At 37.5% G+C, this 15,873-nt stretch overlaps 1 protein-coding gene across 7 annotated transcripts in view; it reads left to right on the top strand.

The window, feature by feature from the left end:
- The window catches only part of ACACA (acetyl-CoA carboxylase alpha), a 289,228-nt gene that overhangs the window by 84,642 nt on the left and 188,713 nt on the right, over positions 1-15,873 (top strand). For all 7 annotated transcript variants that reach the window (XM_055322849.1, XM_055322873.1, XM_055322865.1 and 4 more), the window contains 2 exons: positions 8,319-8,451; positions 9,749-9,887. In XM_055322849.1, coding sequence (XP_055178824.1) covers positions 8,319-8,451; positions 9,749-9,887 — 272 coding nt within the window. The remainder of the gene's footprint in view (positions 1-8,318; positions 8,452-9,748; positions 9,888-15,873) is intronic.

The following is a 15,873-nucleotide window of genomic DNA, read 5'->3' as shown; positions in this document are numbered from 1 at the left end:
AAAGCATTATGCTAAGTGAAGAAAGCCAGTCACAAAAGACCATGTATTATCTCATTCCATTTGTGTGAAATAACCGGAATCTCTAAGGACAGAAAGTAGATTAGTCAGCCTAGAATAGTGAGGGGTTAGGGGGAAATATGGAGTGACTGTTACTTGCTTGCTTTGAGGTTTCTTTTTGGGAGAACGAAGTGTTCTGTTTCATTTTGTGATAACGGTTCATAACTGAAAATATTAAAAACCGTTGAATTACTACTTTAAATGATTGAAATATATGCTGTGTGAATTATATCTCAATAAAGTTGTTAAATTTCAAAATGAGTTTAGCAAGATCACAAGCTATATACAAAAATCAATTGTATTTGTATAAACTAGTTAGCAATAAATGAGCAAAAAACAAAATTAAAATAATTTCATTCATAATGGCATCAAAAAGAATAAAATACTTAAGAATGCATTTAACAAAATAAGTGTAAAAATTGAGTATTAAAAATTATAAAACAGGAGCACTTGGGTGGCCCAGTCAATTAAGTGTCTGACTCTTGATTTTGGCTTGGGTCATGATCTCAGGGGTTGTAAGATAGAGCCCCACATCAGGCTCCGTGCTCAGCATGGAGTCTACTTGAGAGCCTCTCTTCTCCCTCTGCCCCTCCTGCTCATGCTCTCTCTCTTTCAAATAAATAAATAAATATATATATATCATAAATAAATAATATAAAACATTGCTGAAACTAAAGACAAAAATAAATGGAGAGACAGTCCATGTTCAGGGATTGGAAAAGTCAGTATTGTCAAGATGGCTCTTTTCCCTAAATTTTTTTTTATATTTTTTTAAATTATTTTTTAATTTTTATTTATTTATGATAGTCACAGAGAGAGAAAGAGAGAGAGGCAGAGACACAGGCAGAGGGAGAAGCAGGCTCCATGCACCGGGAGCCCGATGTGGGATTCGATCCCGGGTCTCCAGGATCGCGCCCTGGGCCAAAGGCAGGCGCCAAACCGCTGCGCCACCCAGGGATCCCTCTTTTCCCTAAATTGATCTGTAAACTCATAAACCATATCAAAGTCCCAGTAGGGTTGTTGTTGTTTTTTTCCTTTCTAGAATTTGACAAGGTGATCCTAAAATTTATATGAGAACCCAGAGGACCTTGGGATCCCTGGGTGGCGCAGCGGTTTGGCGCCTGCCTTTGGCCCAGGGCGCGATCCTGGAGATCCAGGATCGAATCCCACATCGGGCTCCCGGTGCATGGAGCCTGCTTCTCCCTCTGCCTGTGTCTCTGCCTCTCTCTCTGTGTGTGTGACTATCATAAATAAATAAAAATTAAAAAAAAAAAAAAAGAGAGAACCCAGAGGACCTAATAGAGCAAAGTTGGAAGACTTGTACTACCTGATTTCCAAACTTACTCTAAAGCCATAGTTTTCGAGGCACTGTGGCATGTTGCAAGGATAGGCATATAGATCAGAAGAACAGAATTTAGAGTCCATAACTAAACCTTTTTATATACGGCAAGTTGATTTTCAAAAGAGGACTATCATTGATCCGAGATTTCTCTGCTTGGGAAAGCCCGAATGTAAAACGGTCTCTCGCAGTGTGTTCTGCAGTATCACTCAGACTACGCTGCAATCCAGCCAGCTCATGCATCACTGTCTTCTGGATAAACTGCTACGTCATCCTTGGTGCTTGGCATGTTACAATGCTGGGATCACTGTGGGCTTCTAGTTGGATTTTGTGCCAGGTATGTGTCTACTTTGGACACTCTATTCATGGTAGATTAAAATGGGGATGCTTAATTTGGAGGAATGAATGTGGCTTTTTATTTCTTGTGTTCTAATATTACAGAAGGATTGTGAGCAGCATCCATAAAAGATTAGAAATTCAAGCTTTGTTTTTAGATCTGGGTGTGCTGTGTTAGTGTTTGGTTGTTTTAGGAAGATCCTCCTGGTGAAAGGAAGCACAAACTCGATTATTCAGTGTACCTTTTTAATGTTTTTCTGATACAATCAAATGTAAAATAGCCTGCTTTATTCTATGCTTAGGCTTTAAATGGTTTTTGGATGTTGACCTTATATAACAAAGGCAGAGAGTGATTCTCTTTTGGAAACTGCCTACATCTGGAGACACTTAGAGATGCCTGTAAAATCAAACTGGTTATACATCTGTGGTCACTGTAATTGTTTTGAACAAAGACCTCAGTGCTCTATTTTTGAGACATATTATTCTGAAGAGTCGTAAAGATAAGGACGGCTCCTCTGCATTAGCTTGTCTCTTCAAAGGAAAAAGTAAACTAGACTGACTTTATCGGACATTGGCATAGCATGTAAGGAATGATGTGAAGTGGTACAGACCAGAAAACAGCCCAGGACGTACATTTTCTTTTATGGTGGTCATGTTGAGTGGCCTGATTGAATCTTTTCAGGTTGGGTTGTTTGAATTTCCCTAGTATCAGGGCTTCTTTGCCTTAACCATGTCTTTCCTTTCTTTCTTTCTCTCTCTTTTTTTAAGATTTTATTTATTTGAGAGAGAGATAGCAAGAGAGAGCATGAGTAGGGAGGAGAGGGAGAAGCAGGCTCTCTATCAGCAGGGAGCCCTACGTGGGGCTTGATCCCAGGAGATCCTGCCATCATGACCTGAGCTGAAGGCAGACACTTAACCAACTGAGCCACCCAGGTGCCCCAATCATCTCTTCTATGTGATCATTTATTTCTATCTCTGCTCCAGCTTATTTGTATACTTCTGTTTTTGGAGGGTTTTTCTGGAAGATTAATAGGTTCTTAGCATAGTTGGTATCAGATTATTAACTATTTCTATCTAGCATTTTGGTGGGAAAGAATTTTTCTGTGGTGCGTGAATCAGGTTACCAAGTGACTTTAGAGAATTATATTCTTCCTGAGGGCTTATCATAGGAAGTTGTGATTCTGTGTTGGGGTTTTTCCCATTACAAGGGAGCAATAGCATTAACATCAATTTTATTAAAAGCTAAAGTGGGACTTTGACTCAGCTACTGTTAATTTAAGAGCTCTGTCGCTGGCAGATTTGCTTTTGTAGCAATATACATGTCCCAGTAGCTTTCTAGGCGGAGTTTTTCCTTTCCTACTTAATCTAGGTTAGACCTCTTATGTCTAAAATATTTGGTCCCCCCTTTTCCTTTCATGTATTTTATCCACGTCTTTTCTATATCCTATTTGTCCCAGCTCCATTCTTACTCTCAAATTTGGGAGAATAAAATCTCAGATATTGTTGCTTTAAAAAAGGTTTTTGCATTCATGTATCACTACTTTGGCTTGAAAATTAGAACTGTGGCTCCCACTTTATTAAAAGTTCCTTAGTAGTGGCATGTCCTGTCCTTTCTACTTGCTTTCTTTACCACTTGACCTGCTTTTCCTCTTCTCGCAGGCTGATAATCAGTATTTGTTTTGATTGGATCTCAGAAATTACCTGCTTAGGTTGTGTGCTTTCCTCACCCTCTGGATTTCATGACCCCATTATTCTCTTGACTTAGTTGTCCTTATAAAGTTGTCTTCTTTTTGCCTGAGGCCCTCCCTGTCATGTGCTCCTGGCAGCCAGGAGAGACTATGGAGCTTTTCTCTGGTGACTGTCAGAAGAAAGTGACTGTTGTTGAAACACGTTTGCTGCGGGTAATGCAGAGCTGAGATCTCGGTCTTCTAGTTATACAAGCTTTTATATTTCTCCCCCTCACCTCTTAGTCCTCTGGGGAAATCAGCCAGTTCTGTTTGTGAACCCAATTGAGGGAGAAAATACAAAAAGGAAGAAAGGTGGGGTAATAGGGAAATGGGGGACGGAGTAGACAAAAAGACTGTAGTTTGAAGCCATCAGGAATACTCCAGTCTGACTGAAGCAGGGCCAAGAAGTAGGCAGAAGCCACGGTATCTCTTGTCCTCCTGGGTTTTAAGCACCTGCAACAGGGGGACAGACTGCAGCTTGTGTTTACAAGACTGAAGCCAGAAGAAAAAAATCTTACATTCCTTTGCCATCTTGATATGGAGGGTTCTGCAGAGGAAGTTAAGGAGATGAGATATTACATGCTTCAAAGGTAAGTTTTAGTATGCCATCTTTGGGCAATATATACCTTTAAAAAACAGTAAGGCATTGACAGCTAAGCCCTGGAACTTAGGGGGAATTTGATTCGATGATTTTTTTTTTATCTTTAAGAAACTTATTTTAAAGGAAAGGAATAAAAACTCTCATAATTGCTCCTGGATTTCTAAACCTTTCTTTTACAATCAGAATTTGAATCAAAGATACCCAAGCACATGGTTGATGATGTAGCTATCTTGAAAATAAGCAACCCTGCACAGACCTTGCTGTCCTGTTCTCGCATTCAGGGATCTCACTCAGTCTATGTCAGACTTGCTCACTGACTGGGGCTGATTATTCGAGTGAAGTCTCTTCACCTACTGCAAAGGAAGATATCAATTCTGTGTAGTATGAAAAGAATTGATACCTCCCTGTGGAAGGCAGTTTGGAGAAAACTTTTTAAAAATGTGTCTCTGGGGCCAGGGAAGGTACCTGCCACCATTGCCCTTGAATGTGATAGTGGGCAGCCTGACTGGCATTGTTGAGGCGGCCAGACTCTCTCACCCTGGGATCTTCTTCCTGCCTGTAGAACTTGAGGCTGAAGAGGAAGTGAGTCAGGCCTTCTTGGCGTTCTTCAAGCCCCCTGCAGGTCTGTGCCTCACCATCAGAGGATTAACATGAAAGACCTGAATGATGGCCTCAATAGCAGTCAGCAAGGCCTCCATTTTCTTTTTTTATTTCCTTGTTTTTGCAATCTAGAATTTTTATTCCAAACAATATTACCTGAAAATTAAACTGGACCTTTGTGGAAATAGAAAATAAGCAATAAACACCGAGTTGACAAAATTTGTTTTTAGAACAATTATCCTTTCCTTTTCATTTGACCCTCTTCTACTCTGGGGGAAAATCAGGCAGAACTTCCATTAAGTGTCGAATAAGTAAAGAGCACTTGATATATATATATATATATATATATATATATATATATATATATACACATAACATTGTTTTACTTTATATATCTATATAACACATATACATACACACATTTATCAGCAAAACATACGTATACATATTGCACACACCGAGTTTTGGTTTTCTGTGGGTGAATATAACAGGTGATCTGTCTACTGTTTCCATGGGGACATCCTTCCTGGAGCAGTTCATTCTCTGATTTGAACTGTCATAAGGAATCCCCTTCTCTTTTCTTTAATGGCTCTTCTGTTTCTTACATCTCTTCTTTTCCTTTGTCTTGTTTTACTTCATCCTTTTGGAGGATAACATTCTCTAATAGCTTCTTGAGAAAAGATAGATGAGAGGTAAAGATACTGAGATCTTTTCTATCTTTATACTTGAACTCCTTGTTTTCAGCATTGTACCTTACTGCAGAATATGATATGTGAAGGATATCATCATTAAAAGTAAGATAGATTTTTCTCCCTGCTTTGATTATAAATGATCCTCAGAACACTCTAAACCATTGATTAGATCTTATGGCCAATCCCCTTTCCACTTTAATTTCATCAGTAAAGACTCTGCTTCCTTTCTTGTCTTATATCTGGTAGTTCCTTATTGATTCTTTTTTTTATGATTTTTATAGATTTATTTATGTATTTTAGAGGAGTGAGGGGCACAGGGAAAGAGAGAATCTCAAGCAGACTCCCTGCGGAGTACAGAGCCTGATGTAGAGCTCAATCTCAGGACCTGAGCTGAAATCAAGAGTTGATTGCTCAACCAACTGAGTCACTCAGGTGCCCCAAGCTCCTTATTGGTTCTAAGTTATAACTTACCTATCCCTTCACTCCCTCCTTAAATAACTGACAGCTGATTTCTTTCTTTCTTTCTTTCTTTTTTTTTTTTTTTTTTTTTTTTTGACAGCTGATTTCTGAGGAGGAGTGTGTTTGTGTTTAAATTTAGATATATAGGGCAGCCCGGGTGGCTCAGTGGTTTAACACCGCCTTCAGCCTAGAGTGTGATCCTGGACACCCGGGATTGAGTCCCGTGCCAGGCTCCCTGCGTGGAGCCTGCTTCTGCCTGTGTCTTTGCCTCTCTCTCTGTCTCTAATAAATAAATAAAATATTTTAAAAAATAATAAATTTAGATGTATAGAATCATCTAACATAATCCTTCCTGGCACACTCATTGGTCCATTTGTGGCCTACTATTATTTATTTATTTGGTTAGTTATTGCATTATTTTAATAATGTATAAAAAGAATTTGAAAACCCACCACCGAAAACAAAGATTGGTCCCTGGCCATCACCTGGATTTAACCATGTGGTCTCTTGTTCTCAGCCCTTCTCCCACCCAGATAATTATTTTCCTTTATCACTTTTTCATCATATTCTTTTATCTTTCTGTTCATGTATTTTATTGTATCTATATGTGTCTCCCCAAAATGTATATAATTTTAGTTATTTTAACTTTATATGTTTTTAAATTTATAGTCTGTACATAGTTTTCTTTATATGATATTTGTGGACTTCTTGTATATTAATTCTCAGTACTTGATTGAGGTCTCCTATTATTTCTAATAATTCAGAATCTTTTGTGTTTTCTATGTAAACAATTATATCACTCACAAATTATGACAGTTTAACTTCCTCCTTTGTAATCCTAAAGCCTCTAACTTATTTTTTTTTTTTCATTTTATTGCACTAGCTGAGAAGTCTAACAGAGTTTTACATTGTGGTTTTTTTTTTTTTTTAAGATTTTATTTATTCATGAGAGACACAGGGAGAGAGAGGCAGAGACACAGGCAGAGGGAGAAGAAAGCTCCATGCAGGGAGACTGATGTGGGACTCCATCCCTGGGCTCCAGGATCACACCCTGAGTCAAAGGCAGACACTCAACCAATGAGCCACCCAGGTGTCCCACATTATGTATTTGTATTTATTTGAGAGAGAGAGAGAACATGAGCAGGGGGAGGGGGCAGAGGGAGAGGGCAAAGCAGACTCCCCACTGATCAGGGAGCCTGATGTTGGGCTCAATCTCAGACCCTGAAATCATGACCTGAGCCAAGGGCAGACACTTAACTGACTGAGCCACCCAGGTGCCCCATTTATGGGTTTTCTAATAAACTATCCTTGCATACCTGGGACAAATTCAACTTGGTCATGGAATAACTTTTTTTTTCCTTAATATTTTGCCCATCTTGGCACCAATACCCTACTATTTAGAATATTTTATTTAAGAGTTTTGCATTAGTAGTCACAAAGAAAGCGGATCTAGATTTTCCCTATTATGTGACATATTTGTCTGCTTTTTTTATTTTTTTATTTTTTTAGATTTTATTTATTCATGAGAGTCAAAGGGGAGAGGGAGAGGCAGAGACACAGGCAGAGGGAGAAGCAGGCTCCATGCAGGAAGCCTGACATGGGACTCGATTCCAGGTCTCCAGGATCATGCCCTGGGCCAAAGGCAGTGCTAAACCGCTGAGCTGCCTGGGCTGCCCTATTTGTCTGGTTTTGGTATCAGTGTTACTCTAGCTGAGGAGTTTTACTTCTTTTCTTTTTTTAAGATTTTATTTATTGATACATGAGAGACACACAGAGAGAGGCAGAGACACAGGCAGAGGAAGAAGCAGGCTCCCTGCGGGAAGCCTGATATGGGACTCGATCTCAGGGCCCCAGGATCATGATCTGAACCAAAGGCAGACATTTAGCCAACTGAGCCACCCAGGTACCCCCAATTTCAAATATTTTTTAAAGTTTTTTTTTTTTTTGTTTTTGTTTTTAAAGGAGGAACATCTTATAATTGATGAAATATGACATACTATGCCGCCTTGTAAAGTTTTTGGTTTTGGGGTTATTGATTTTGAAATGCCTATGAAATACACAAATAAAATGCTTAGTAGGCAGTTAAAACTGTCATCTCATAAGAAAAAATGGAGGCCAGAGATACAAAGGTGAAGGTCATCCATGTGCCAGAATCATGATCCAGTAACAGCCTTGCTATTTGCTTAGCATTCCCAGTCTGTTATCTTGACCATCTCATTTCCACCAGTCCTTTGCCTATCTCTTTGTGATGGCATCTGTTGGTAAGCCTTAATATTATCTTTTATTCAAGAACACTTAGTATTTTTTCCTAAATTTCCACAAGCAAAGATCTTTTTTTTCCCCCTTCTTTTATTCAAAAAGTATGTGATTTGTCAGCATGCAGTCTTCACGAGGGCGCAGTTGGAAGGGCTGTTGTAAGGGTGGTAGAGAAAAGCAGATCTCCAGGGGAGATAGATGTTGTGAGAAATTCCTACCTATTGGCTTTCATGATTTCTCTATTTTTACAGGTCCAGCATGTCTGGCTTGCATCTAGTGAAGCAAGGTCGAGACCGAAAGAAAATAGACTCTCAGCGAGATTTCACTGTAGCTTCTCCAGCAGAATTTGTTACTCGTTTTGGGGGAAATAAAGTGATTGAGAAGGTAAGTTATAACTTGCTGAATGTTTTTTTCAGAAGCTCATGAGATTTGATGCCTAGACTTGTTGTCTAGACTTGCTCACAACTTACATTTAGATTTTCAGAGACTGCCTCTTCCTGCAGAATTCACCTCTCTTCCTTCATAGTGTCCTGTGAATGTCACCATTTTCTATGTATTTACCACTGATAATTTAGGCCGAGTTAATTAAAAAGATGAAGTGGTGGTCAAAAAGTTATTTTTAAAAGGTCCTATGGTTTATGGCATTGGGTTGCACCAATCTAAGAGGGTATAGGTTGATCAGCTTATGGGATAGTGGTGAGGAGATATGTCACTGCCTTGGATCGAGAGCTAAGGGAGTGGAGGGAGTTGCAGAGCAGAAGGCTTGAGTAGTTTGATACACTGCTATTTAATGGCTTCCAGCATGTATTGAAGATGCTTAGAGGGAATACACCATATGAAATACCTAAAGAGATTACAAATATTTTGAAATGTTAGAGTAATTCTGTGCCCCTTTTATATAAACCATGTCAGAGCCGAAAGGACGACTTGGCTGGAAGAGTTCACAATGATTCGAAGAATAAAGCATGGGGACCTATATTCCTACTCCTAAGAGTATTGCTCCAGGGGTGTCCTTCTGTTAATCCTCCAATAAAGACATATTGTATGTCTTCTAGCCTCTGTTATCCTGGGACCATGACTGCAAGACAGGTCAAGAGAGGTTTGTTTACAGAGACGGCTCAGGATCCTAGATTCTTCTACTCTTTTTTTTTTGACCATTCTTTGTAGGGCAGCTTCTACAATTCTAAGGCATTTAGGGTTCAGCATTTTGAGAGAGATAGTTGTTGGTGCCAGCATTCTTACACATGTTCAGGACTCTGCCTTGTTTTACTACAGCAGAGAATAGTGTTTGACATTATACACTGTTTAGTTGTCCCCATTCCTTAATAATACATCATCCCTCTGAAGTTAGTCTTCTGTTCCCCTAGTAACAGGTATAGTAGAATAATTCACAAATTCACAAGATTTGAAAAATTGTGATTTTTTTCCTCTTTCAGAAATTAAGTTAAAAGTAGTAAGTTTTAGCTGGCACATATTGTATTTGCTTAGCTAATATTTTAAAATATCCCTTGATCCTGTGGGAGCTGGTTCCTAACTGCCTAGACTAGCAATGCAAATTTCTAATTGAAAATCTGGCTTTTCAGAGAAAGATGGATCTACAGAAATGATCTCATTTCTTTTCCTTTGTCATTGCCTGCCTTTTCTACTTTCCTCTCCAATTCCCATCCCACCATTCTCCCAGGTTCTTATTGCCAACAATGGCATTGCAGCAGTGAAATGCATGCGGTCTATCCGTCGATGGTCTTATGAGATGTTTAGAAATGAACGTGCAATCCGATTTGTTGTTATGGTAACACCTGAAGACCTGAAAGCCAATGCAGGTGAGTGATTAACACTAAAAACATCACTCATAAGCATAAAGCATTGTAATAGCAAAGTCTCTAAGTAGGAGAATGTTAACTTAGGGGGATTCCCAAACCCAAGGGTTTCTCTTTAAAATAGTGTCAGTAATAGACATATACAAGTGATTGTACTATATATATATATATATATATATATATATATATATATATATATATATATATATAAAGATTTTATTTATTCATGAGAGACAACAGAAAGAGAGAGAGGCAGAGACACAGGGAGAGGGAGAAGCAGGCTCCACGCAGGGAGCCCGATGTGGGACTTGATCCCAGGACTCCAGGATCACGCCCTGGGCCGAAGGCAGGCGCCAAACCACTGAGCCACCCGGAGATCCCCCGTGATTGTACTATATTTAACCTCAACACAGTCTCCTGTGTTCTAAGTAAAAATAAGTAGAAATTTAACCATTATTGATTGAGGTTTCCAGGTGTATGCCTTTCCAGTATTTGCTAAGCCACATACTTTAATGTGTAAGTGGAAAGATTTGGAAGGAAATGCTGTTTCCCTTAGAAGCTAAACTACATGGCCCTCCATCTGAGAGTTGTAGATAAAAACTATTGGTATAGCTGAGAGAATATGGCTAGTCCTTTCTCTCCATACTTTTTATCACTAAAGTATAATCTCTAAGGTAGTGTACCCACAGATTACATTAGCTCTTTAAAGAGCTCTTTTTAAACCTATTTTAGTCAGTATATATTCTCTCTCTGTTGAAACAGTGATGTTAAAACTATTCCTAAGGAGTAGGGATTACTATGTTATTTGAAACAGATAAGGTACCATTTTATTGGGAAGTGTATGTTATTATGTGAAATCATTTAGTTTGACCCTTTAACATGTCTGAGCCACAATTTTTGTATTGGCAAAAGGAAGATCATAGTATCTAATTCCCTAGATAGTTATGAAGATGAAATTTTCTGTAATAAATATAAAACTATCTTGCATGACTTTTTTTTCCCCATCTATTTCCACCTGGTACTCCTATTAATTTATTTATTCAGTGAAGATGGAGAACCATAATTGAATAAAATAGGATCTTGCTCTAGGAAACAAATAATTTCAATACAATGAGGTAAGGGTAAGGGCTATAATAGAAATATGCAAGGATATTGTGAGAACAGAGTTGAGGCATCTTACCTCTTGGCAGCAGGGTTGAAAGAATGCTCTCTGAAAGAAGCTATGCCTAGTCAAGAATGAGCAGGTCTTAATTAGCAGGATGTTCCAAGCAGAAAGAACAGTATTTGCAAATGTATGAAGGCATGTAGTAATAGTTTGCTGGAAACTATAGGTGTACTTGTCAAAGTACAGGATGTGATCTAATATTTCTCAAGGAAGGCCTTGATTTTCATTCTCAGGAGCATAGACTTTATTAGGGATGTGTATGTGTGTAAGTGTTGGTCATTAAAGAATTGGCATTTTAAATGGATTATTTGTTGTTTTTAACAATTCAAAAGTAGAAGAGGATAATGAATCTCTTCCCATTTACCTGTCATCCAGCATCAACAATTATCAACTCATGGCCAATCTTATTTCATCTATACTTTCACCTCCTCCCCCCTCCACACATAATTTCTGAAGCAGATCCTAGGTATATTATTTCATCTGTAAATATTTCGGTGAATATCTCTTAAAGGTACTTTTTTTTCTTTTTTGAAACAAGCAGATGGACAATTCAAATAGCATCTGGAAGATCCATTTGTGGAAGGCAATACTACAGAACATGATGAGACTGAGAAGAGAGAAGAAAGGGATGGTTTAGGTATTTAGGAGATAAAATTGGCAAGATTTGGTGATAGAAGAGTTAATGATTATTATTAGGTTTCTAATTTGGTTGACTAGGCAGATGCCAGTATCATCAACAAGGGCAAAATAATAATGTAGCCAGAAGAGTGAGGTTTTTTGGGGGAAGATAGATTAGATTTGGAGTACTTCTGGTATAAGCAGATATTATGTGTTTGCTTCGGCAGCACATATACTAAGCAGATATTATAAGTCCTGTAAAAAGTTGGATATATCCTTCCAGAGCTTGGAAATAATGAGAGCCAGAGAAAAAAGAGTCTACATTATCAGCAAACATATAGTAATTTGTTTTTGCTTATTTTTTAAAGATTTTATTTATTCATTCATGAGAGACACAGAGAGAAAGAGGCAGAGACACAGGCAGAGGGAGAAGCAGGCTCCATGCAGGGAGCCCGACATGGGACTCGATCCTGGGACTCCAGGATCACGGCCTGGGCTGCAGGCGGCGCTAAACCGCTGAGCCACCCGGGCTGCCCCAACATAGAGTAATTAATACTACCTCCCCAAAGAACAAAGAATGAAAAGAAGAGGGCTAAGGATGAAATTTTATAAAAGTAAAATTTTAGGGATAGACTTAGGAAGATAGGTCCTTAAACAGTGCTGTGAAGAGATGACTAGAGAGAGAAAAAAACAGAAGAGAGAAAAAAGAGAATTTCAATCAGGAAGGGTCAAATATGTTAGCAGTCCAATAAAGTAGGAATAGAACCTATGCAGTAATTAGGAAATCATTGGTAGTATTTCCAAGAATAGTTTCAGTGAAACAATTTGAGAATGGAGGCTGATAGAGAATGTTAAGGAATGAATGGAAAGTGACATGGGGATCGTCAGTGTAGACGAGTTTTTTATTTTTTTATTTTATTTTTAAAGATTTTATTTATTCATGAGAGACACAGAGAGAGGCAGAGACATAGGCAGAGAGAGAGAAGCAGGAGAAGGAGGCTCTTCACAGGGAACCCAATGGGGGACTGATGATGACGTGAGCTAAAGGCAGATGCTCAACCACTGAGCCATCCAGGCATCCCATAGACAATTTTTTTTTTTAAAGCATTTTGAATGAGAAGGGAAGAAGGAAAGGTAGTAACTGAAGAGGAATTCAGGGTCAGGGAGGATTTTTATTTTTCAGAGTGAAAGAGACTTGGGAATGTTTATAGTTTGAGAGGAAGGAGCCAAGAGGGAAAGGGTGGAAGTGCACAAGGACTCGAAGGAAGTGGAAGGGGATGCAGGCCTGAGTACAAGTGGACAAAAATAAGTATTTCCTGGTATTTATTCTGAGGAAAAAAAATTAGTAATGGAGAAAATGTATTCATGCAAGGATATATATTTATTGCAGCATTATTTAAAATAATGAGAAACTGGGAGTAACTTAAATGTCCAACAGGAGCGGATTGGTTAAGTAAAATGTGCAACACCAATTCTGTGAAATACCATGCAGACATTAAAAAATATTTTGTGGAATAACATTTATTGGTCTGAAATGCATTCTAATAAATTACTACATTTTTTCTTTCTTTTTGTGTAACAATATTACCATAAACTTGGCAGCTTAAAACAACAGACATTAACTCACAATTTCTGTAGGTCCTCTGGCTTAGCTGGGCCTTCTGTTTCAGGTTATCACAAGACTGCAGTCACTTGTCGGCTGGGTCTGCAGTCTCATCTGAGGCTTGACTTGGGATGGATCTACTTTCCAACTCAGGTGGTTGTTGTTGGCACCTTTCAGTTTTCTATGAACTGTCAGACTGGGGGCCTGAATGTTTAGCTAGTTTTTTTTTTTTTTTTTTTTTTTGGAATGTTTAGCTAGTTATTGGCTGAAGACTATTCTTGACTCCTTGTCATGTGGGCCATCCCAGAATGACTGTCTGCTACCTCAAAGCCAGCAAAGGAAAGTTTTCTACTAAGATCAGTTATTTTCTTATGTAATGTTATCATGAAAGTGACAGCTCCTGATCCTTGCCATATTTTTTTGGCTAGAAGCAAGTCATAGATCCTGTTTACACCCAGGGAGAGGGGAGTTCATTAAGGTATGAATACCTAGAAACTGGGATCATGGGAACAGATGATGTGTCTGTCTGTCACTATTTCAAAGAAAAAAGTTAGGTACAAGGAAGTTATTATGGTGATAGAATAATAGGGAAAAAATGCATTGCATATAGTCAGAAAAACAAAGGTGTAATGACATATGCCAATAGCAATAGTAGTTATCTTTGGGGGTGATATTTTGGGGTGTTTCTTTTTTTGCTTTTTCCAACTTTTTTACAAAGAGTTTATGCAATTTTATAATTTCTTTAAAAGTTATTTGAAAAATAGAACTCTAGAAAGAATTATAATACTAGTGGTATTGAATTAAAGAATTAGTATTTTGGATGATTTTTTCCTTTTTCCTACCTTTCTATTATGTTAATTATTTTAGGACCTTTACTGAATATAATTTACGTGCCATAAAAAGTACCCAGTTCTATGAGTTTTAGTCAACTTGTCCCATTGTGCAGTCATCACAGGAATCCAGGGAAAAACACAAATTACTTTTGCAATTTAAAAGGTTATAAAAAAAAAATAAAAATAAAAGGTTATGAAGAAGGAGCTTAAGAAGGAAGAATTGGTTATTAACATGAGGAGAAGAGGGCTTCATCCTCTGAGACCTGGAGAAGAGCAGGCAAACATGACAGGTTAATTGAAAGTGGTAATAATCAACCCAGTTGCATATTTTTATGTTATGGTCCTTATTGGGAAAGTTGGAGAAGTGGATGATTAGTGCAATCCATGGTAAAGAACCAAGGGTTTTTTTTTGAGGGAGTTTTGTTCATCTGTCAGTATTCTCTAAAATAGCATCTCTGGTGATAATTATGGAATCTATGGAAACCAGGAGACGATGGAGAAATCCAAGCTGTGTGAATAAGTTATGCTTTCTTCTTCTACTGACCAGGGTTTCTCTTTATTATCTACATAATAGAAGACTGATTGGCATAGAACTCTGAAATGTTGTTGGTTAGTGACAGCAGTATCTTTGTACGTGTATGATATAGGTCAGCAATTAAGGTACCTTTTCTTTACCCAGGGCTACAGAAATTCAGAAAAGACTAAAAACCATGGCAGAAAAGTTAGATGGATTTGACTACATAAAATTTTTTATTTAGCACTTAAAAAAAGAAAAGTTAAAGACAAAAAATTATCTGAAAAAACATTCACAGCAAATAGTGTCTACCTATAATGGAGAAAATGATACCCTTCCATAGAAAATGAACAAAGAACCTGAATTAGGTAGTTAATAATAGAATGAAACAAGAACAATCAACATATGAGAAGAAATTTGATACTAATGGTAATCAAATGCAAACCAAAATAATAGTCGATTGGGATTTTTTAGTTTAGAAGACTGGTAAAATTTAAAAGAATGATAATATCTTATATAGGTGAGAGTACAATTTGTCACCCATGCTGCTAAGTAGAGTCTAATGTGGTTCAACCTTTGAAAATGTGGATACATTTTGACCTAGTAGCTTTACTTCTAGGAATATATCCTGTAGGTATAACTAGGCAGTGTTATAAGGATATTCATCACATTATTTTAATATTTTCCAAATTATTAATGACCTATATGTCCATCAGTAAGTTGGTGGCTAAATGAATTATGGACAATTGTAACATTATGGAATAGTAGACATCCATTGAAATATGAAGTGTATTAAATATTTGTTAAATATATCTCTTTGTCATATATGGGAAGATCCCACAGTATATTGTTAGATTGGCTAACAATTTATGTTTTCTAGTATATCAAAGCATGAACTGATTATCTTTGAGTAGTGAGACATTGAGTGATTTCAGCTGTTAAGAAAATAGTATTATTACATCCTGATATAGTACCTAATTTTTATTATTATTATTATTATTAATATGGTTTCCCTTTTATTGTCAAAGAGAACAATAAACCTATTTTTCTTTTGAACAAACTATAGGCCTTTGTATCTTACTTTGGAATTTTTTTTAGAAAAACATGAAACCTTTAAAAATTAAGAACAAGATAGAAGAAACATTATTAATAAATACGGTGGAGATGGACCTTGAGCGAGTTATTTGACTGCTCCAAGCTGATTTCTTGTAAACTAGGTACCATTAATACCTATCACATATAGGATTTTTGAGTAT

This window comes from Nyctereutes procyonoides, unplaced genomic scaffold (genome assembly GCF_905146905.1).
Source record: "Nyctereutes procyonoides isolate TBG_1078 unplaced genomic scaffold, NYPRO_anot_genome, whole genome shotgun sequence".
Taxonomy (NCBI): Eukaryota; Metazoa; Chordata; class Mammalia; order Carnivora; family Canidae; genus Nyctereutes; species Nyctereutes procyonoides.
This window is presented reverse-complemented; position numbering and strand designations above follow the sequence as displayed.